This window comes from Parus major, chromosome 2 (assembly GCF_001522545.3).
Source record: "Parus major isolate Abel chromosome 2, Parus_major1.1, whole genome shotgun sequence".
NCBI lineage: Eukaryota > Metazoa > Chordata > Aves > Passeriformes > Paridae > Parus > Parus major.
In genome coordinates, this window is record NC_031769.1 from 46,957,998 (window position 1) to 46,980,226 (window position 22,229).

At 38.0% G+C, this 22,229-nt stretch overlaps 1 protein-coding gene across 5 annotated transcripts in view; it reads right to left on the reverse strand.

Annotated features, from left to right (window-relative positions):
* Nucleotides 1-22,229, reverse strand: part of ELMO1 (engulfment and cell motility 1) — a 301,557-nt gene that overhangs the window by 188,004 nt on the left and 91,324 nt on the right. For all 5 annotated transcript variants that reach the window (XM_015619184.3, XM_033511959.1, XM_015619185.3 and 2 more), the window contains 4 exons: nucleotides 16,495-16,530; nucleotides 8,175-8,274; nucleotides 2,027-2,178; nucleotides 1,039-1,117 (listed from right to left, as the gene is read on the reverse strand). In XM_015619184.3, coding sequence (XP_015474670.1) covers nucleotides 1,039-1,117; nucleotides 2,027-2,178; nucleotides 8,175-8,274; nucleotides 16,495-16,530 — 367 coding nt within the window. The remainder of the gene's footprint in view (nucleotides 1-1,038; nucleotides 1,118-2,026; nucleotides 2,179-8,174; nucleotides 8,275-16,494; nucleotides 16,531-22,229) is intronic.

Below are 22,229 nucleotides of genomic sequence, written 5' to 3' on the forward strand. Positions count from 1 at the left end.
TAAATTTATGCCGAAATTGAAAGAAAAGTTTTTATTCTAATTTTTGGTTATTACGTGCCTTCTTGCCTTAGTAACTGTAGTAGTAGCCTTAGTGCTTGCCTTCTTAGCCTTCTGTAACTATACAGAAGACTCTATTGGAGGAAGAAGGAAAAAAATAGAGGGGTAAGGGGTGGAAGAGCCTTTTTTCCTAATTAAACCATGATTATACTTTTCCCTGTTTGCAATGTTAAAAATATTTTTAAGAACAAAAAACAGAACCCAAAAAACCAACCAACTCGCCCTCAAAAACCCTCATTAGGGCTTTGATGTTTGTTTAAACAGTCTCCAGCATTTAAAAATGTAAATAAATCTAAGGAAAGTCCTTGTCAGAACTGATCAGCAGCTCTCAGTGAACTTGTTCTGGACAGTAACAGTATGTCACCACAAGAATTATCATCACTGTTCCTGGTGACAGAAATGTTAAATAAATAAATGACTAAATCTGTTTTGACACAGGCTAGCAACTTCATAAACATGGATAAAACTTCACTATTTCATAACACTTCACATTCCATCCACATTTAACATCAAGTAGCAATCTTGAAATTTTTCCTGATATCTGGCACTAAAGTTAACTTAAAATAGCACACTTTAAAAGTCATGAAATGCTTACATGGCAAGATATTTTTGTTTGCAAAAGAAACACACTTTTTAATAAAAAAATCTGGGAGGAAAACATTCTACCAAAAAATAGCCTGGGTTTACAAGCTGTGCTGGCAAAGGGTTCAGTACAATAAATACTACAGTCAGCCACAGTCAATATGGTTCATATGAGGTCACAGGGAACTACAAAAGCATGGAAGAATGCTTAATCCCTCCTAATATTGGTGCAAGATGGAGGTAGCTCCATTAAAATGAATTATATCCCAGCACAAAACAACAGAACAAGTTTCAGATTGAATTAACTGCAGGAAAAGTGTGGCAAGGACAGCTGCAGGTATGACTGTAAGACACTTTTTCTCCCACAGCTGCATAGGTATACAGCCCCCATCAACTTACCTGCCTCTTGTCATCTGGTGCTTTAAGGAAGAGTGCATTTATTACTGCAATGGTGTACGTCTGGATTTCTTGGTCTGTCCTGTTTGGAACAATGTTGTAAGTGTGAGAGAAGAGCACAAATGCACATGAGCTGTAGAAAGTGATCTCCCAGCTGCATTTCTGCAGGTAGAAGTGGAGGAGTTGTTTGCCCTTCATGATAACCATGTAAGTTAGGTAACCAAGGTTGGTCATAACCAGGCTGTCCTCATTATTGAGAAAGAGATGATGTCCCAAGGGGAGACTTGGAATTAAAAAAAGATGGAATGAACTGTCCCTTGAACTGCCATTGACCCTTCACTGATCATGGCAAGAGTATGACAACCTGTTTCCATCAGGTACCCCAGGTCTGGAGATAAAAAGACGAATCTTCCTTAAAGGCTTCTGGAAGTGAACCTGTTGGTTCACTTTTCAGGTGCACTGAAAATGTCCCAGGTGGGAGACAAGCATAACTATGCACAGTTTGTTACTCTATGCTACAAGAGGCAGTTTCCATCCATTTAAGCACTTCACATTACTATTTAAGAAAAAGCCCTTCCCTTTTCAAATATACATTCAGCAAAAGTTAAGCAATTTTTGTCTCACACACTTCTCAGAGTCTGGCAAGCAAAACAGACCCATCTGTATGCTAATGGCATTAAACATTTCATTATCACAGGGTGGTCTTCTCTTCATTCCCCACTTCCAACCAGAAAGCAGATACTAACTATATAAACTATATACAAAGCTACATAGGTAGCTTATAGAAAAACAAATGAAACAAAATTAAAGAAAACTTAATGACCAAACAACTCCAGAAAGATTGTTACCATTTATGCAGTCACTTGTAGTGGAGGCAGGAATCACAAAGGTGGTTGCTGGTCTTTATACCACTGTTTATTCTCCAAATATTGTGGTATTTTTTGGGGGGGAAAAAATATCCACATATTAAGCAGTAGTCAAAGACACTCACCCCTGCAGATGTGGGATTAGCTGCCCAATTGTGATCTCCTGTGCTACTTTCTGGTACAGGTCATGGCTGTTGAGCACCATTGATTCCAGGATTGCCAGCGACCGTTGCAAAATAGAGATGTCCGAGGCAAATTTGTTCACGTAGCTTGCTATCTACAAATAGAATCATTCAGAGAATTCGCATCTTGTCATGAAAACAGAAAGGTAAGAACGTTGATGTGGTTCAGAAAGGCATTAGGATAAAAAGTAGTCTGGTCCACATGCCACTTATCAGTGGATACCTGAAAATGATCAACCAGGCACAGCATGTATCATCAAAGAACACAGTGGCACAGGTTCTACAGCTGGCACAAGTCACCAAAGTTATTGTCAGCATTCACATGACTGAAACTTGTGTTTCATCATTACATTACAAACATGATAAATCAGCATTAAAAAATTAAACAATTATATTTTTTTTGTGTAGAAAACTTTGGAAAAAACAGGGAAACTAGTTTTCATTTTCTCCAGAAAAAAAAATCTGTGCAGCCAATTTTCTCCAAAAAAAAAAATATCTAGGCTTAAGGCAAACATTTCAAAAGAGCAACTTATAACCTAGCTTTCTGGCAAAACACAGTCTAGAAAAACATGCCTTTTTCTTCTGCTTGCTGTTACCAATAATGCTGAAAGCTCTTTCCAGGTTATAAATTAAAACTCTGTTGATGATCAGGACAACTGGTTCCACAGCTCTGTCTGGAGTCCAGCTTTCCATTAATAACCTTCCCTTTTCCTGCAAGCTGCCACAAGCAAATGGCACATTAATTAAAACCAAGTTTGACCTCTGCTATCTTGCAGTGTAACGATGACAAGCTGCACACTCATCTGCAGAGCCACCACAGCTGTGCAGTAAGACGTGGCAACACACGCTGTCCCGCATGCTGCCCAGCCCATGCACGCGGCTTCCCGGGAAGAAACCTGCCTTCTGCTGATGCAGGAAGCAAGAACTGACATGGGTTTTCTTCAAATACACCAACAGCAGCACAGACAAAATGAAAGGCACCCAAGAAGGCACAGGCTGAAGTGTAGTGTGACCATAGTTACTTGCTCTCTACAGCCAAGTAACAGGCTATGGTGGCCCTGTCTCAAGTTTGATATGTTCCTTCCAAAAAATTGCACCTGTCTCTTCAGTACTCCTGCTATGAGCCTCTACTATAGTTATACTGTTTCCAGTTCTGGATGCTTGTCGAGACCTAAGAGTTGTTTCCTTTTAGGAGGAAGAAAGGCCTGCCTTATGCTTGGAAAAGCTGTCTAGCTGCCTGAAAAAGTCACATTAAAATGCTGACACAGGGACAATGGTATTGTTTTGTACTTGTGACATTTTAAGTAGTACTGAAGGAGCAAAACACCCAACTTTGGCTGGAGACAAGGAAAGAGGGACATATTTTTCTTTTACCTATCTTTTACAGTGCTGCTGTTTGCACTGCTACTTGGTTTTCATTACCACAGCAGGAACATTCTACACTAAATGAAACTCAATTTAGAGAATATACATTTACTTCACTTTCTGTAAAGAACCTGTATGAATCTGTAAAGCCATGAATGAATAGAAAGCAGGAGGAGAGAAGCAACTCAATTAGCCTTTTTCTATTTTGGACTCTCAATGTCTTCTCCCAGCAAGGCCTGAGCCAAACAATATTTACAATAGTATACAAAGCACAATATGCTGTTTAGAGCAACAATCTGCATGTCAGAAGCACTGTGCTACCCCACCTCTCCTAAGGGTAATCCAGATGTGTTTTGATGCCTCACAGCCAGAGCTGCCAGACCTCCACAGGACCACGACAGGGACAGTGTATGCACAGAGCAACTCTGCACTGCTCATGCATTAAACCAAGTGACCCCTGGATGCTTCAGCCTTCAGACACCCATGCATTGCTGGTGCAGCCAGTGTGTCCAGACTGTCCCCTGAATTTCCAGATTTCTGTCACCTCTTTAAGAGCCCTGACATATTTGAACTATTCTTGGTGCAGCAGCTCCTTCAAGTGCAGTTAATGCTTCACTGGGATATAATATTTTCATATCAGGGACCTGCAGAAATATAACAGTATAGATAACTGGAACCTCTGTCTAGGAAAAGCTGCCTTAACCTCTTTTAATCTCCTGACCTTGGGTCATAACATCTTTTATTTGTAAATACAAACACAAGATATAAAGTTGCCTTGTGTGTTTAAAAAGACATATCACATTGAACTTAGGTGCAAAACATCTACTGGGTGGGTAATTTGCATGTCAAGCTGTGTGTATTCAGAACCACCTTGCTGAAGCATGAAGCCTGGCCAGAAATAATAGGCTTGTCTACCTTGAAAAATAAGTCATACAAGTTCCATGGAGAACAAAACTGCATTAAAAAGAAATTCTATTCCCACCCTTGAATGTCTGGATATGGAAAAAAAGGTCCTTCTTGAGAAAAGAAAATAATCAACAGTAGTTCAAATTTGTGTTATTTGCTGTTTTTTGTTTATTAAGCACCACACACAGAGAGGGCTTTCAACATCCAAAAATAATCCTGCGTTCATTTATCAAAAATTCTGATGATTAACATAATGCAAGCTGAGGGAAATACTTTATCTTTTCCAGAAAGAAAAAAACTGATTGCTTTGCACTTCCAAGTGAAAACCTGCCACGTGGGTGTGTCTCATTAAGGATAAAATTTTTCTTCAGCAAAATTCCTGTAACCTTAAAATCTGAATAGTTTGCTTGGGACATATATAGCCACATGCAGAAGAAGAGTTTGGGTGCTTAACTTCCTATCAGTTTCAAGGAAAATTAGGAATCAGACTGTGAATTTGCACATTCATGTTCTTTAGAAATAGGAGCTAAATATGTAAACTGAGGGTAGGTGACAAACCTATAAAACTAAAACTGCATCATCCTCCTTGCTCAGCATCACTTAAGGCACAAGAGAGAATTCAAAATTTAAAATAAATAGAATTTATTTTAAAATAGAATTATTTATTTTAAAATAAAATAAATAAATAAAATAAAAGTTAAAATAAAGTTGTTGTATAACAACAACAATTTATTTTTTTTTTTTTTTCTTTATTTCAAACTGCACCAGAAAGAAAAACACATAGGAGAAAAACAGTGAAAGAAACAGATCTGATTTTCATTATTCATTAGTTATTTGCCTGCACTTTCCTATTGTCAGAAATGTACAGAAAAACCTGTCCAAGTTGTTGGCCTCTGTTAAGATTTAAAGCACAGTAAAATTTTAAAGGATGCATATAGTTTGAAAGTAAGGAACTAGAGTTGACTACAGAAAAAACAACTGACAACTGTGACATACAGAAATATTTTTCTGGCTGCCACGCTGTTTTTCCTGCACAATATATTTTAGAAGGTAAGCAAAAAATTGTTAACATTAAGGCTCTGCATCATACTCTTATGAAACAGCAATTCTATAAGTAATTTTTAAGGACTTTTTAAAAATATCTCAAACAAAATACTACAAACTTAATTACTCGTCTTGCAGGAACTAAAGATGGAAGTACCAAATTTGTGTAGTGCATTTTTGTCATGGTTTAGGAATGGTATTTCCCAGTTAAATGTTCCCACTGAAACACACCAAACAATGCGTCACTTGTTCCCTCCCCCTACTTCCCGTGGCTGGCCTGAGGAGAATTGAAGGCCCTAAAGGTAAACATCATGGCTAGAGATAAGGACAATTTACTGGAAACCGCTATGAAGTAAGAAAAAGAACAGTATCAGCAACCCTTTCAATAACAGAGCGCATGAGAGAGGTGAACGATTGACACGTGAATGCTTGCAACGGTGGGAACTGGGAATATCTGAACCACTGCCACGCTACCCAAGGGACCCCTTCCCCTGTCCCCAGAAAATGATGTGAGCTGGTATAGAATAACCTCTGCATCTGAGCTGTGCCCACTCCTGGATACAGCAAAAATTCACCCTGTCCTGGCCAGAACCAAGATAATTTTGATAACCAATCATGGCAACTTTTTATAAGAACTTGGAATCCAAATCCTTTAGGCAACTATGGAATCTGGAAATGAGTTATATATTATCATAAACAAATAAAAGGTCTTGAGAGAACTCTGCAGATTATAAGGAAGTTTTTCCACATGATGCTATTTTCCCTTAAAATAAGGAACAATGTTATTGAAAGTGTCAATCTTACGTGCGGCAGTTGGAATAACAGTCTTTAGGTACCCAAAGGATGAGAGACAATCTGCATCCAACACCAAGCTGTTATTCCTTAGAAGCAATCAGACATTCCCCTAAACATCTCCTTCAGCTTCTACTTTTTTAAGTTAAAAAACTGCTCAAGAAAAAATTCAGACTAATTGAACCCATTCAAGTTTAGCTGTCATTTAATATGAAAGACAGCTTCCAAAGGCAGAAACTCTTGATTGCAAGTTCCCCCTCAGCAGAAACTTATCAGGTCCCTTATCCATCCTGTCAGTCACTTGAGCAAACCCATCAAAGACCTCAAGAGGCCTGTCAAAGCCAACTTTAGAGAAGCAAGTGAGGATGAAGTTGTAGATTTCTGCTACACAGATGAGACATGGTCCAAAGGTGTCTTTTTGGTTGAGGGTTTTTTTGAGTGGTTTTTTTTTTTTTTTGGTGGGGGGTCATTGGTTTTTCTGTTTGTTTGTTGGTTTGGTTTTTTTTTGTTTTGTTGGGGTTGTTTTTGTTTTTTTTTGTTTTGTTTGTTTTTGAATTATCCCAGGAAACCTTCTGCCTGACAGAAGAGATGAGCCATTAACAAGGAGAACACAACCGTTTCTTCTATTGTCACAATACAATTCACAGAGCAAAAAATGTTGATAAAGCTGGACAAAGATGTTTGTTTTGAGCCAATAACAAAGTAGATGCTCTAAACTAATTCTAGCAAGTTTCTTCATATGCTCCATAGTAGGCTCCCCTAGAAAGTAAGGCATTCTGGACTTGATTTTGTATCTCCTGCAGTCATTTAAAAGCAGTTATAAAATTTCCTTTGCCATTAGAAGACAACAACAATTGTCATCACAACCTATCTCAACTCTGAGATTGGAAAAAAAATTAAAAAACATACCAAAACTCAGATCAGTTATATATTCTCTTTATTATTATGAAAAATGCATCCAGTGTCTTTAATGACCCAAATTGTGGTTTAGTATCTAAAAAACCTAATGCTTTGTTTCACAGTTGAGCCTTCTTTCACCTTTGGCAACAAAAGTCAATTTCTACTTTCCTTCAATGGTAACAATTTTCTAACTAAATTTAAAGTCCTTGCTCTGACACACTCTGCTAAAATGAAGGTTTCTTTGCCACAGGTTATATTCACCTCATTACTACTTCGGATATTATTTTAGTGAAATAACTGATACATTTTGAGCCTGTACAAATGCACTTAAAATTATGAGAAATTCAATCAGGTTTGAAAATTATTTGTAAAGAAGAATTATATGGTTTTGGGATTTTTCTTCTCCAGTGAACGAGAAGTGGTAAATCACTAACAAAAACTTTTTCTGAAGACTTCTAAATCTCTGTACTTAAAGAGTACTAACATGTTTCTTCTGCTTTTGTACATCTCCAACAGGTAACTAAGAAGGATATGTTGTGGAGAGATCTGTTTCAAAACCACATACCTCAACTGCAAGATTCAGAGGGGCAAAGTTCAGCTTGATTAACTCAATAGGTATCATCCTAATTTCAAACTGTAAACTAATTCATTTCTCTTCTTCCAATACCCAAGAGGAAACATTTCAGTGCTGGGATTTTTTCCCTAGAAATATGGCATTACTCAGTTTACATTGCATCAAAATGCTAATCTTTTCCTTTAACTGTATTTTATCTGCACAGGGAAGTCACAATGTAATTGAATAACCAATACATTAATTTCTAATGTAACAAGCCTAATACTGTGTTGATCCCAATTCACTCCAACTGATTTCCACAGAAGCTGAACCAGATCTTGCAGCTAAAAACTTTTATAGTTTGACACAGCACTTTAATCCCATTTTCATGTACCTTTTTTGACCAATGACCTAAATAATGTACCTGGGGAAAGAAAAAAGAAGAAAAAAAAAAAAAAAAACAAACCCAAATACAACTCACCTCAAATATTTAAACTGATATAGAACAGATAGCATTGATTCCAAATTTACCTTTTTAATGAATGCCACAGAGAATGTATCCCACGATACAATCCCATGATCCATCAGCTCAACAAATGCAGTCAGTGTAAAGGACAACATATCTCCAAAGCTGCAAGAGACAGGAGTCATGACAACATTTACCAGTAATGCAGCAGGGCAGTGACTAAGGGAATAAAGCAGCAGGAAGCTTTCAGAAAGGCAGGAAAATGAAGCCAATTATGGACTAAGAGGCAGCAGAAGAGCAAGAGAAGCCGTGCTATAGGCAGTCTCCAAAACAATTTAGTGTGGATAACAAGAATAGTCAACTGGAAGAAAGCAGTTGTAAGAGAAGAAGTAATCCCCAGCAGAACACTGTGCAATGCTCAAAAAAGATAGTAAATCACTCAGTCCAAATTAAACTTCTCTCATAAATTCAGAAATTTAGATCTAAATTTAGATCTAAAGGAAAGAAGTGAACTTTTTCCTTAGCACTTATAGAGACTTAGACACTTGTAGAGGCGTCACATTTTGGTACTTCTGTATCAAGCAAACTGGTGGGAAGTTAGAGCACTGTTTATTCCTTCTCTTACAAGGAAGCAAATATGCTTTAAAAATGCACCAGAAGAGACTATATATCTTGGGCATCAACTTTCTAACAGTTAATGTCTTGATTTCTCTATTTAAACCTGAAGATGCGTGTCTTTTACTTTTTCTATGAGGAACCAAATTCCAAAGTGTGCAGCTCAAATTATTTATGTTTTGCAGGCCACTACTCTTCATTTTACACCTGTAAATTTGAAATTCAACACATCTTTGTATGAACTCAAGTAAGTTCCAAACGAGTTTAAACTCATTGGGGATAATGTGATTAGATGCACAGGATTTTTTCATGTTAAACCACAATTTTTAAAGATTAGCTTCATTTCTCTACAGTCAGGGCACCAAACAGTCAGCAGCCACAATGATTTCAGTGAAGCCCTTCAATGAGGTAACTATTCAGTACAAACAGCAGTGCAGAGATCCTGAAAGAGAGCACTGAATTACCTTTCAGGGCATGACAAATTGCCTGCAAGGTACTCTGCCAGTAAGCCATTAAAAAGCAAAACCATACAATCAAACAGCATGAATAGTCCCAGTAATTTTAATACAGCAGCTTACACCTAATAAAAAGATAGAATAAAAAAAAACAAAAACCTCTGTCAGGATGGAACTGCAAAGCTTAGGTTACTAAAACCTGAGTCCAGTAGTACAGCCATAGTCAATTAATGTAATTAATTAGTGTTCCTTAATCAGTGGCTTATCCTACTATCCTGCATGAACCCAACACGAAAAAGTGAACATCCACTCAGATGGAAGACGTTTACAGCTGTGCAGAGGAATAAGGCAGACAAATCAGCTTCAATGCAGCAACTCCAGTAGCTGGATTTAATCTGCCATTTAGGGATATCAGATGGTGAGACACAGCCTTTAGTGGCCCCTTCATTTAAGAAAGGACATCTTGACAGAACTCCTGAGATTCCCTCCACCAAAAATACCCTTGTAGCTCCTGACATTTTGTGAGTTAAACCCAAAAAACACCAAAACACCTCTCAGTAAATACAGGTATGCTCTGTGGCTTTGGTTACTTACGACAAAGTGAAAAACCTACACCAAAGAGCAAACAAAAAAAAATAACAGTGACTCTAAAAAGCCACTGTAATTTCACAGGGAATATTTTCTTCAGCAAACAAATGGTCTCGAAGTTCTGGGTTTTGTTTTGGTGGGCAGAGGATGCTCTTTTGCCTTTTTTTTTTTTTTGTTGTTGTAGTTGGTTTGTTTGTTTGGGGTTTCTTTAATACTGTGAATCTTTTAAGAACTACATCAGATTTTAAATGTCATCATTAGCATTCCAAATAACCAAGGATTTCATATTAAGATGACAATAAGACTGAAGGAAATTTAATCAACTCTCGTCCTGTCATGTTCTCCAATTCACTCCTTTTGCATAACGTAGTTATTTATGAACCCACAAATAAAAGAGAAACCCTAGGAAAGGTTTTATTCTAAAAGCTTGCACCAAATCCTAATGCATCTTCATGGCAGAATATTTCTACAAATACAAGGAATACTAGTATTTTAAGTGTTAATATTATTAATTAAAATTAATTTCAAATACTTCTTTTAATTAAAAAGGTAGGCTATATAGATTGAAAAGTAAATAAAAATCTCTCCCAGCATTAAACTAAGTGCACAATCCAACCGAGACAAATTTTCTCATCTATCATTTTAAAATTTAGTAAATTAACTTGTATTTAGTACATGAATGATATTCCATAAACAAATTTTATATGAAAACTAATCTCCATCAACAAAAGGTATAATTTAGAGGGCTTACTTAAACTACATTAAACTTGTGCATGGATATTCATCTTCAGATGGATGGAATGGCTGGAATGTAAAGGAATTAAACTAACCTGGATTCACCAGTCTCATTAAGTCTTCTCATCAAAACTACTGATCAGTCCGACCTGATTAATACTGATTAATCCATGCTCCTCCACAGCTCTGGGGAATAAACTGGGCTAATGGAGCTGACAATTCTGGTTTGAATGTATAAACCTAGTTTTAGTAGATCTGACAGTGATAAAACCATTTGGGATCCAGAAGGTGAAAGCACTTTTCAACTTAAAATGACCAGACATCTCATCAGATGTCACTCCAGCGATGACAGTGCTGCAAATAATTAATGACTGAAGAGGTATGACACTGGGACTAATCAAGCAGCAAGAAATAGTTCAGCTCTATTATTGTGCAGTACCACACACACACACTATGACCTTCTAAATTATACGGCTGTACTCATGCACCTGCCAGGACACGTATACACCGAGTGCCATTGCAAAAGTCAAAAGCCAGGCTTAAGGGATAAGCATTAGGAGTAGCACAGCTAAAGATGAAAGCAATCTGCAGGGTAACTAGGGCAAGATAAGGATTAAAGCATCTGCAGGAGGAGGGGATGGGTGTTGATTCATTGTTAAGTGGTTAAACACTGGCAGTTAGGTAGAAATAGACTTTCAAGTAATTCGTTTCAAAACACACACACAGACACACTCACGCTATTAACAGCAGCAGACAGAATAGAGGCTAGAAATTTCAAGGGACTCAAAGCTGGTTTATAAAAATAGCAATCTTTAAAAAAATGTGGTAGGAGCTGTTTAACTCAAGGTCTCTAGAAGGGTTTTGATCATACAAAAAGTCAAACAAATAATGGAGCCTCTTTCTTCATAAAACATTTTTAGAATAATCTGTAGCACCGGGCACAACAGTTCTATAACTATCAAACCCTTGCTGCTCTGGCTCAATTACTAAATAGTTTGAGGACAATTCCTAATGAAGGTGCTTTTTAATGCAGAAAGAGGGGAAAATGACCAGAAAGATGCACTGTGTAATTGCAATTTCGTATCTCATTGACACTGACATCTTAATAACCTTTGCTGTCAGGCAAGCAACTTCTGCAAGACTTCCTAAGTGCTATTCTGGCCCTGGCTCTTGGATGCCTTACACTGGGACAGCTGATAAAATTTCATTATTCTTTATTGACTCTCCTCTTCTAATCCCCATTGTGAGAGCTGGTCAAGAAGCATCTTCTCACCCACAGCAGGTCTCGGCAAAAGCCTGTTAGGCAGCAGAAATCTGAGGTTTGCAATGCCATCAGCTGTCCCAGCATGAGCCATTCCAGTGGATGGCCATGCTCTAATACAGCTTGTGGGTCCCCAGCCTCTCTGACAAACCTGACTGAAGATTAAGGCAACAGCTGCTTTCTACATCTCCAGGCTTTAGAGAAATACCAGATCAAACTTGTTAATTTAAATTCCTAAGAATTCTCTTTATTCTTACCTTAGAAAATTGATGGAAAAAAAAACAACCCAACCAAACTAAACAAAAAAAAGAAAAAAGAAAAAAAAAACAAACCCAAACTGTTCCACACATTTTGATACTAGTTTTTCTTTCCTGAAAATAAAAATGACAGGAATGTGCATGTGACCCTCATTACCACACCTGTCTCTTACATATGCCTTCCTAGTATCATTTCTACTTGCTAAACCATCTTTTTATCCCGTGTGCTTATTTTGAAAAATGCCTAGAGCAACTTGGACTACTTTTCAAAATAAATTAATGGCAGTTTAACACCCAAATCCCCTAGAGATTTTTAAAAATGAAATTTAAAAAAATCTCAATCCATGTTTCACACATATAACAAAATGAACATTTTATCATTGCTATGGAGGGAAAAAATACTTGGCTGCTCAAATTATTATGTAAATCAAGATAATTAGTCAGGCTCAACTGTCATCAGGTAAAAAAAAAAAGGAATACAAGCTTTTACCACGCTAGATGAAGTGTCTCATGTTTTATATGAAAAATACTTTTGTGTAGTAGAATCTGGAAATTAATTGTTGCTTGTCTGTTACAACAAGTGCACAGCCACCAGCCCACTGGGACTAGAAGCCAAAGAATGTACCCCTTTACACAGATCACTTTCATGGGCAAAACAGAAGCAAAGCTGAGCTCTAATTTTGCAAGGGAAAGCGGCAAAGAAATAATTTAATTAGGCAGCAGGTAATAGGAGTGCAGCAGCCTACTACTAAATGCAGAAGTGGTTAACTAAGTCCCTTATCTGGGCTCACAGCTTAATACTGGGCAGCTGAAAGGCCTGACATCACTGAGGTCAACATCAAAGAGTAAGAACAGCTTTTCAAATTGGAGCTGTCAAGAATAAATGGCCATGAATAAATTTTTACAGGGGAACAGAATATATCTAATCATCAGAGGACAAGAGCTCTGGAAAAAGCCATGGGGGCCAGAATCTAACTAAGTTAAGTCTAAAATGAAGACTGATGATGTAGCAGGATGCTTTGCCAGCATGGTGTGAACTTTATATTGCTATGGCTCCTCTTCACGGCTTCTACACTGCCGTGTCTCTTCAAGTAACCTTTCCAAGGGTAAAATTAGCCTCCCTCAAATCAAAGCAGAAGGAATTCACACCTACTGGGTACTTAGTGCAGATGAAAATGATGGAACAATCTGTGTAGTAGCTGCTCCTATTTTTCTAGATTACAGAAAATGCACTTAACTGCTACACAGCAATTGACACAGATTTTTTTCTTTTTCATCGTGCTAGCTAAGCACTACTGATATATTTCTTTGTTGTACAGTTTCACTGTATCATTAAAAGGGGTCAGCCTTACTGATTTCAGATCCCTTTCATTCCAAGAATATGAAATAGCTTCATAACTCTAGCATCAGGGTTTCACCATGTTTGAAAATTCATTTTCATTAAAGAAAAGCAAGGTATGAATTTTAAACATAACTGTAAATATTCTTGAATAAATCCAAGTGTAGATACTCTTGCTATGGAGTATGACTAAATCTACTTAAAGGTACATTAAGCATGGGAAACTAGCCCAGAGGAATTATTACACACTGAAGTTGTGATTAGAGTTACCTTTTTTTCTTATTCGCCGTGTTTTAAATTTCTGGTTTTGTTCATTTCATGGCAATTTCCTCAAATGAACCACTTTTCTTAAAAGCCCAGGAATCACTATACAGGAAAAACATCACTCTCCCATCAGTTTGGTTTGACTACAGTTTAGCACTGCAATGCAGAAGTCAATTAATAGAGCTGTTTAATGGGATTTTTTTAAAAATTTATTATGTCATCTCATATATCCAAAGTAACTTTATTTTTGAATTAGAATTTGGTTCCTTTAAGTATCTTTAGTCAAGGAGACAGGAAGTGGATCCTGAGAAATGGTATAATTTAGTTCACGACATCAAGCTCTGTGGGGTTTTCTATCATTCTTATTTCACTAGATCCTTTCCCATTAATACATGGGTGAAAAATAATCAGGATGTTGGATAACTGCCCTCATAGAGCACTAGTGTAAACACTTTACCTTCAAAACATATGAGCAAGCCATCTTCCAGAACTATTGGTTTCACATCCTCAACAATGGCTCTGATATCTTTTTCAGTACAAGTCCCAAATTCAATAATTTGTGTTATTTGATTGTATTTTCTCACATCCTACTGCTGGAAATCAAAATATTAAACTGAGTACCGTCATGTAAACTGAAATTTCTACTGGAAGTATTTAACTTCCAAAGTTAGAATAAACTTTAGTCACAGACATGTTCTTTACTACTGTATTCACTGATGTGATACATCTACATTGACCAATAAAGATTCTCTTAATAAGTATCTTAATGCAGATCAAGTGGGTAAAACCTTGTTCTCATCAGTAAACAAAACTAAACTGTGTAAAAAAAATAATTCAGGTCATCAGTCAGATCAGGTCCTGAAACCAGGGTGCAATGCAATTTTAAGTCAGTATTTCAGGACTGTCCTGAGGACAAACTTAGTCCATAGAAGCCTGCAGTGCAATAGAATTTGGAAACAGAGAGGTGCTGAAAGACTATAACTATTCTTCCACAAAGAACTATTCTCACAGCAGTAAGGAAATGCCATCTAAAAGGACAGGAGATACCTTATCTCAGCAGGGGTGATCATAGAATCACAGAATTTTTAGGGTTGGAAGGGATTTCTGAAGATCATCTGGTTCAGCCTGCCAAGGCAGGGATACCTGGAGCAGGAACACATCCAGGTGGGATTGGAATGTTTCCAGAGAGGGAGACTCTGTGAACTCCCTGGACAGCCTGATCCAGTGCTCTGCCACCCTCAATGGAACGAAGTTCTTCCTCATGGTGAGGTGGAAATTCTGCTGTTTTAGTTTAGTCACGGCTCCTTGTCTTGTTGCTGGGAACAACCAAAAAGAGTCTGGCACCATCCTCTTGGCACCTGTCTTAAAGATGTTTATCTGCATTAATGAGATCCCCTCACAGTCCTCTCCTCACTAAACAGGCCCAGCTCCTGCAGTCTCTCCTCATAAGAGAGATGCTCCAGACCCCTAATTATCTTTGTGCCCTTCCAATAGGCCTGTCCCAGGAGCTCCATGCCTTTCTGGTACTGAGGAGGCCAGAACTGCACACAGCATGCCAGATGTGGCTCCACTAGAGTAGAGTAGAGGGTGAGGATCATCTCCTTCAACCTGCTGGCCTCAGTCTTCTCAGGATACCATTGGCCCTCCTGGACCCAAAGGACACTGCCAGCTCATGGTCAAGTTGTCATCCTCCAAGACCCCCAGATCCTTCTCTGCAGAGCTGCTCTCAACTAGGTCAGTCCCCAACATGTACTGATGATTGGTGTTATTCCTCCCCAGGCGCAGGACCACATATTTCACTTATTTGAACCTCATTAGGTTTCTCTCTGCCCAGTTGTCCAGCCTCTCACAGTCTTGCTGAATGGCAGCACAGCCTTCAGGTCATGCTGCCAAGCTGATGCTGCCAAGAATTCCATAAGCCTCATGTCACTTTAACAATTTTCCTCATAATCTAAACTTTTCTATTATGAAACAAGGTACTTTGTGTTAGGTTAAGAAAGTGAACATAGCAGAAGGATTTGAATTTCCTGCCAAATTCATTCTTACTGTATAATTTATTTATTAAAATGATTTAAAAATAAACATTTTGAAACTTGGTCTACAGTGGATTTGTGAAAGTATGATTTAGCCCAGGTTTGGATGGGGAGCTACATTTCCTGCATGATAAATCACACCAAGCTCTCACAATGACAGACATATGCTCAATTGATTATTCTTTTGCTTCCTTGGGTTTTAGCTATAGTTGACATGTCAAATTTGCAAGCCAGTCAAGATATTAGAACACTTCTTGGGATTCCAATTTATCAAAGCCTTAACTCTGAGCAAACAGAAGTATTCTGTTCAAAATCATCAGGGAAATAGGCAGAGAAATTCTGATATTGAGGCCATTTACTATTTTACAGTTTTCCTTTATGCAGCTATCTGCAACAATTAGCTTTACTTGGGACCAGCAAATAATAGGAATTCAGACTGGGACAACTACTTTACTTTTCATCTCACTAATACTATCCATTAAAATTGCCAACTGTCAGCAATACAAGCAAATGAAATTCAAGAGGGGAATTGGGAAAGGTGGGGAAATTTTTTTTTTTCTGAAATTAAAAAAAGAAAACAACACAAAAGGTTTACTTCAGAAATAGTAAAAGCCCCTGCTGAAGTTACAGAAATTAAGCACTCATTCCACAGGCAAAGCAAAAAAAGGCTTCATCAGAAAGTTTTAACAGGCATCAAAGAACAGAAAGCAGAGAAGATTGAAGACTTGCTGATGAATATGCACAGTTGTATTTACATATAAAGATTAGTGCAAGGGCCTGAACTCAGTCATGCAAAGAAGAGGTAATATACAAGGTGATGATCTAATCAAGTTCTTACCAGGGCTTCATTATCTTCTGCAATTTCTGATATCGTCTGCAAAATTAAAACTTGCATGTGAGGAAAAACACTTTAAAACATCTGTACTCTATTTACTGCATACAACTCCCCCCATACTTGAGCCATAAAATTCACAGACACGCATACAGTAAGAGAAGGTAAATTGCTAACAATTTGCTGTAAAAAAAAACAGTTTGGTAACTGGTAAAGAACACTCCAAATCAATATGAAATATTTGTTCAGAATACTTGTGTTAATGTCTGTTAGGAAAAAAGCATATCTAGACATTCTAATTTAGTAAAGCATTTGTGTAAAAAGCCTGTGATAGAAAACAATAAAGATTTACACATTGAGCATCTTCTGTCCTCTTTCAACAACATGTAGCCCAGTGCCTGGTGAACTCCTATTTATTTATAGTCTCCACCACTAATACTGATGTCAGAGTCTTTAGCATGGTTGAAAGCTGTGTAGCTAGGATGGCAAATTGTAAAAGTGGCACCAAAGACAGATACTGTTTTTCTAAAACGCCACTTAAGCATATAAAAAATAAGGGAGCTAGAAAGAAATTAAAAAAAAAAAAAACAAACTACATCTCTTACTTAACCCCTTCTTGTGCCTCCTAAATCTATTTCACAGTTTTATTCCAGAATCTTGGCTGCAGTTCCACACTGGGCAGACTAGTGTTCAAAAGCACAGCTAAGAGGTCCCTCTTTCCTTTCTGCACCTTCTCCCTGGGTCTTCCCCTTTGCACTTTTCCTCACACCAAGCTTCACAGCAGTGTCATTCAGCTCAGAAGAGCTCTAGGACTACAAGCTCTGCAACCACTGATTCAATTCTCTTATTCTCTCCTGGAACTGGCTACAGATTTGGGTGGTTTTTTCCTTTTGGTAAAGCAGTAATTCCTCCCACTTTTTCCAGAGGAACCAGTCTCAAGGAGGGCAGCTTTTGGGCTAGCTTGTGTAACCATCAGTGGAGAAAACAGAGAGCATTACAGGAACAGTGGTTTGAAGTCCTCTGTCATCTGTGAGCTGCAATACTCATGCCTGAAGACAGAGCTGGCACAGTTTGCCATGTATCCAAGTACAGACTGGCTACAGCCTAGCTCAAATCAGAGAAGTGGCAAGATTTTCCCCTTGTATTTCATGGCCTTGGTTCCTTTATGCTGCAACATCTATCTGTGTAGCCAGTAATAATGGATAAAAAAAAACATCCTGATGATCAAACAGCCTTAAAAAGTGGGAGGAAATACCCTCAACATGCTTGTATGAGAAGTAAAATTCAAAACATTTTCTACAGTAGGAGATCCAAACTTTAGCAGAATGTCACTTCTGTACTTCTGCAAACAAAGTGCTTCCATGCTGTGGCAGATTCTGCTAAACCACCAAGAACAATCACCACAACAAATGGGTTTTGTCATCTCCCAAATGTGCATGGAGCCTTGCAACTTTCTGCAGCATGTCAACCAAAGCTCATACCACTCTTCCCAGGCCATTTTTTAAAATAGCTGCTTTCTTCCAGGTGCTGACTTTGGTTAAGCAGCAAAACAAACTTGAAATTAGGACTGTGTTTTTCTGATAGAGAAACAAGTGTGGTGCTTGCAAACTGGTAGCATTTCAAAGGACAGGCTCTGTTTTGATAGAGATTTTTCACAACAGGCTCTAATCGGAAACATTTTCTCCATGACTGAGACAGGGATTACAGAACAAACAACTAAGTCCTAAACCAAAACATTTAGACAGCAACTCTCACAGCATTTACAGAACTCTTATCCATCCTGGGTTAATCAGCAATCAGTTAACTTGAGGTCAAAAAGTGTACAAAGTAAAAGAAAATATAAACTTAAAATAATGTGCAGAAATAACTGAATTATATGACTTTTCTGGTGTAGCAATACAAAATTTTTACTTCAGAGGAAAGATAGCCATTGTGTTAAATCAAACAATTTCCACTGATTTTTGTTGCTTTGGTGTGACTAAAGCAGCAATCAATCTAGGACATGAAATGGTGCAGCAACACATGATTATAGATTGACTTTTACCACTGAAGATGGGGATGAAGGCTGTTCTTTAAAGCAACACATGCTATTTTCATCCATCATTGAACCAGAACATAATAGAGCAGGAACTGGAATGAGCAGGAGCTCCTCTCATATTTACCCACAGACCACACAAAAGTCACCAAGGAGGAGCCAAGCTGATTCTTCCAGCAAGTCAGCCTGGAAATGAACTAAGTACAGTCTGCCACCTCCATCAGCTTTCCCCTTTCTATATATACATTACTGTTGGTTTTTTCCAGAGGGCTGACTCTGTGGTAGCAACCAAACAGCTCTGTAGAGCCCTTCTTGGTGAATTACCAAGGTTGGGTCAAAAATGTTGAAAGCCTTGCTGGTCTAGACACTGTAATTAGCTCAATACTTATATTTTATATCTCTATATATATCTATATATCTATCTATATATATAGCTATATATGTTATATATATATTATATTTTATATTTATATATTTTATATATTTCATATATTTTATATATATATATTTATATATATATAGATAGAGATAGATAGATTTTTTTTAATTTTTTTTTTTAAGAAAGCATCCCTCAATTGTACTTGCACAGATAGGAACAAAACCATGGCCAAAAAGCAAATGTTACAAGGGCAAATTAAATAGCAATTGTGAAAGGCTGGGATTCTATAGTGGTGAAAGACAAAACCAGCAAGTTTTACAGGGGCAGGAATCTCAAAATAGATGCCAACATAACACAAAATAACATGAATTAAAAGTTACCAGGTTAGACATTTTTCTACCATAATATATTCCCTGTCTGGCCTCAAAGGAACTTTGTAACTTTGTGATATACTTCCAAAATGAATCTCAAGGAGCAGCAGTGAGTTCTCCTTAGACTTTCTCAAGCACACAGATTTACTACTTGCTCAAATACAGTAGGTTGCACCTTGAGCAGTTTCCAACAGAGACCAACTTAGCAGGGACTGGACTAGATGAACTCCTATCTGCTCATGTGCCTAAAATGGTAAAGATACCCCAAACCTAAAGCCCAGCTGGAGTAACCCACAGTGCACAGGAAGCGTTTATCTGAACTGGGGTAAAAAACTAAAATGTCCCATTGTGGAATCCAATGTGGAGCCACTGCAGCTAATGATACCAAGACTTAAAGGAGTCACACCACTTCAGCACAATAATTGTTTCTGAGCCTGCACTGTTTGAACATGAGCAGAATTGTGTAAGAGTACCACTGAGGGTAAAAGCTTTTCATGCATTATGACCCCAAAGAGGGCCACTGTTAACAAAGGTGGAAGATGTCCACAAAAACTTCCTCCTCTACAGAAGGACTGATGGGATGATGGATGAATGACCTGCCAGCCACTTTAAAGCATCATTATCATTATTGCTTTTCAGGCAAACCCAAGGATAATGCATATTCTAGACAACAGGCAGTGTTTAGGAATAAGATAAGAAAAATCCAAGAGTATAAATTTCTGGCTTCTGTCTGTAATGGGTGTGGCTATCACAAGAATATGTAATCTGGGAAATGTTTTTACCTGGAATAATCTACAAAATTACTATTAAGTTACACAGCAGCCCTCAGGCTCCTCACAACCACCACAGCATCCCACAGCTATACACACTCCAATACACAAAAACATCCTGGAAAGTTGCAGAAGTGGCAATTTTAAGCTCTTCCCCTTATTTTCCTTGGGTTTTTCAGATACTACAGTTTTCTTTGGAGTGAACAAAAAATAAAAAATTTGTTCTGCCCACCTTCGTACTCTGAAGAATATTTGGACATACATATCCACTGCTGGAGTTACTCTTCCTATAACATTTTACAAAAGAGGTTGCCAAACAAAACCCAGTAAAACTGTCTCCTCTCCTCATCCTTGTTCCTGTCAACAGGGTGTTGATATCATCATTTAAAAGGGGTCATTTAAATGCTAATATTCTCAAACACAGGCAAAGTAAAAAAAAAACCTGACCCTGGAGAAATAGTGTTTAGGATGGGGGGGGACCAGCACCTCTCCCTCTCTTCCCTCCAAAATGTGATCTTTGACAATTCCACCTTCAGATGACCTCGAGATTGGCTCAGTCAGTTAAAGCACGGTGTTAATAACACCGAGGCTGTGGGTTCCATCCCTGTAGGGGCCATTCACTCAAGGGTTGGACTCGGTGATCCTTCTGGGTCCCTTCCAAGTGAGATGATTTTATCTAAAGCCTACAGTGTGTGCTTTTTGCATATGTAAGAGATGTAAGGAAAACTGTACTTGTGTGTGGTGAGAGGGAGGGTGTAATCCAAGCCTGAAGACTGATGGGGAAACAAACCCAAAATAGAGCAAGCAAGAGGGAAGTAAACCAACAAAAAAAAGCCACTCCAGTAAAAAAAAAAATTCTACTCCACCTTCTTTCTTTATGGAAACTGCACTGAAAGATGGAACTGCAGCCTTTTTTAATTCTCCTGCCATTACCATCTCCACAGTGGTATAGTAGGATTACCTGATTTTATGTACTCTTTTGGATTTCTGCCTCATAGACAATAGTCACCCTCTCCCGACATTACAGAAGCACTAAAAAATGAAGATTGCGTAAAAGCCCTGTTGGAAAAGAATTGATTTTGGCAGCAATGTCAGATTAAGTAATCTATGCTTCCAGGTGAAGCTTCACAGGAATAGTTGAGCCTGTTTAAAACCCTGTGTTGTCAAAAATACAAATTAATTTCCTCCCTCCATTGGCTGGCTGAGTTTCTGACATTTTAGCAAATTGAATTGCATCATGGAGGAGCCAAATAAGCTTTGGAGCTGAACAAGAGAGGGAGCAGGTACTACACAGCCAGTAGCCAGGAAGGATGAAAAAGGACTACTTTATATAGTGGCCAAAACCAACTAGCTTGGTATTGTTTCTATCTTCTGATAATTCATTTTCCATTTATCCAGTGAGTTGTGCTTGCATAACAGTTTTCTGGGTCAATGCTGTGAGCTCAATGAGGGAACTAAACTGGGTAAAGGAATATTGTATTAAAAGTAGCCTCTACTGTCACTTTTCATAACCTACACCAGTTTTCCAGTCCAGCTTGGTAGAAACAGTACTGGTATAATTCCCCAGATGAAGCAAGACAAGTTACTGTGAGCAGGGGCAGCTTAAAAGTTTTGACAGCACTGCTGAAATACTCATCAGACTAGGATGGAAAAAACCACCAGCAGGTATTTGAGCAACTGTCCCAAAAATTGTGCTAAAGTCGGAATAACTCCAAACCGATCTGTCTTCAGTTTTCCACCAGGCTGGTATAAAGTATTATCTCTGTAAGAGAAGCCAAGAGCTAGAATTTCACTGAACAATGCAACTTGTCCTTAAAGCATGCACAATTGATCTCTCTGAGACTTCCAGCTGTACAGCAGCCAGCTCTGCAACTGCATGTGCTCAATAGAAGGCTCCTCTTAGTCAAGACACAAAACCCATACAAATATACATTTATTTAGAAGCTTACATGAACTTGATCTAGTTGCATTTATCATTTCCAATAGGAAGATGGCAAAATTTAACAACTATCATAATTAAAAGCAACGTGTTTTTTTCCTCCAATCTGCATAATAAGCAATTGCAGCTCTTATAATTAAAACCAGGCTATCTGCTACCTTGTCCTAGCAGCATCAACTAGCATGTTCCTGTGTTCCATACATGGCTGTATGACAATAAAGCTCCTCAGCACAGCCTCATTGATGAA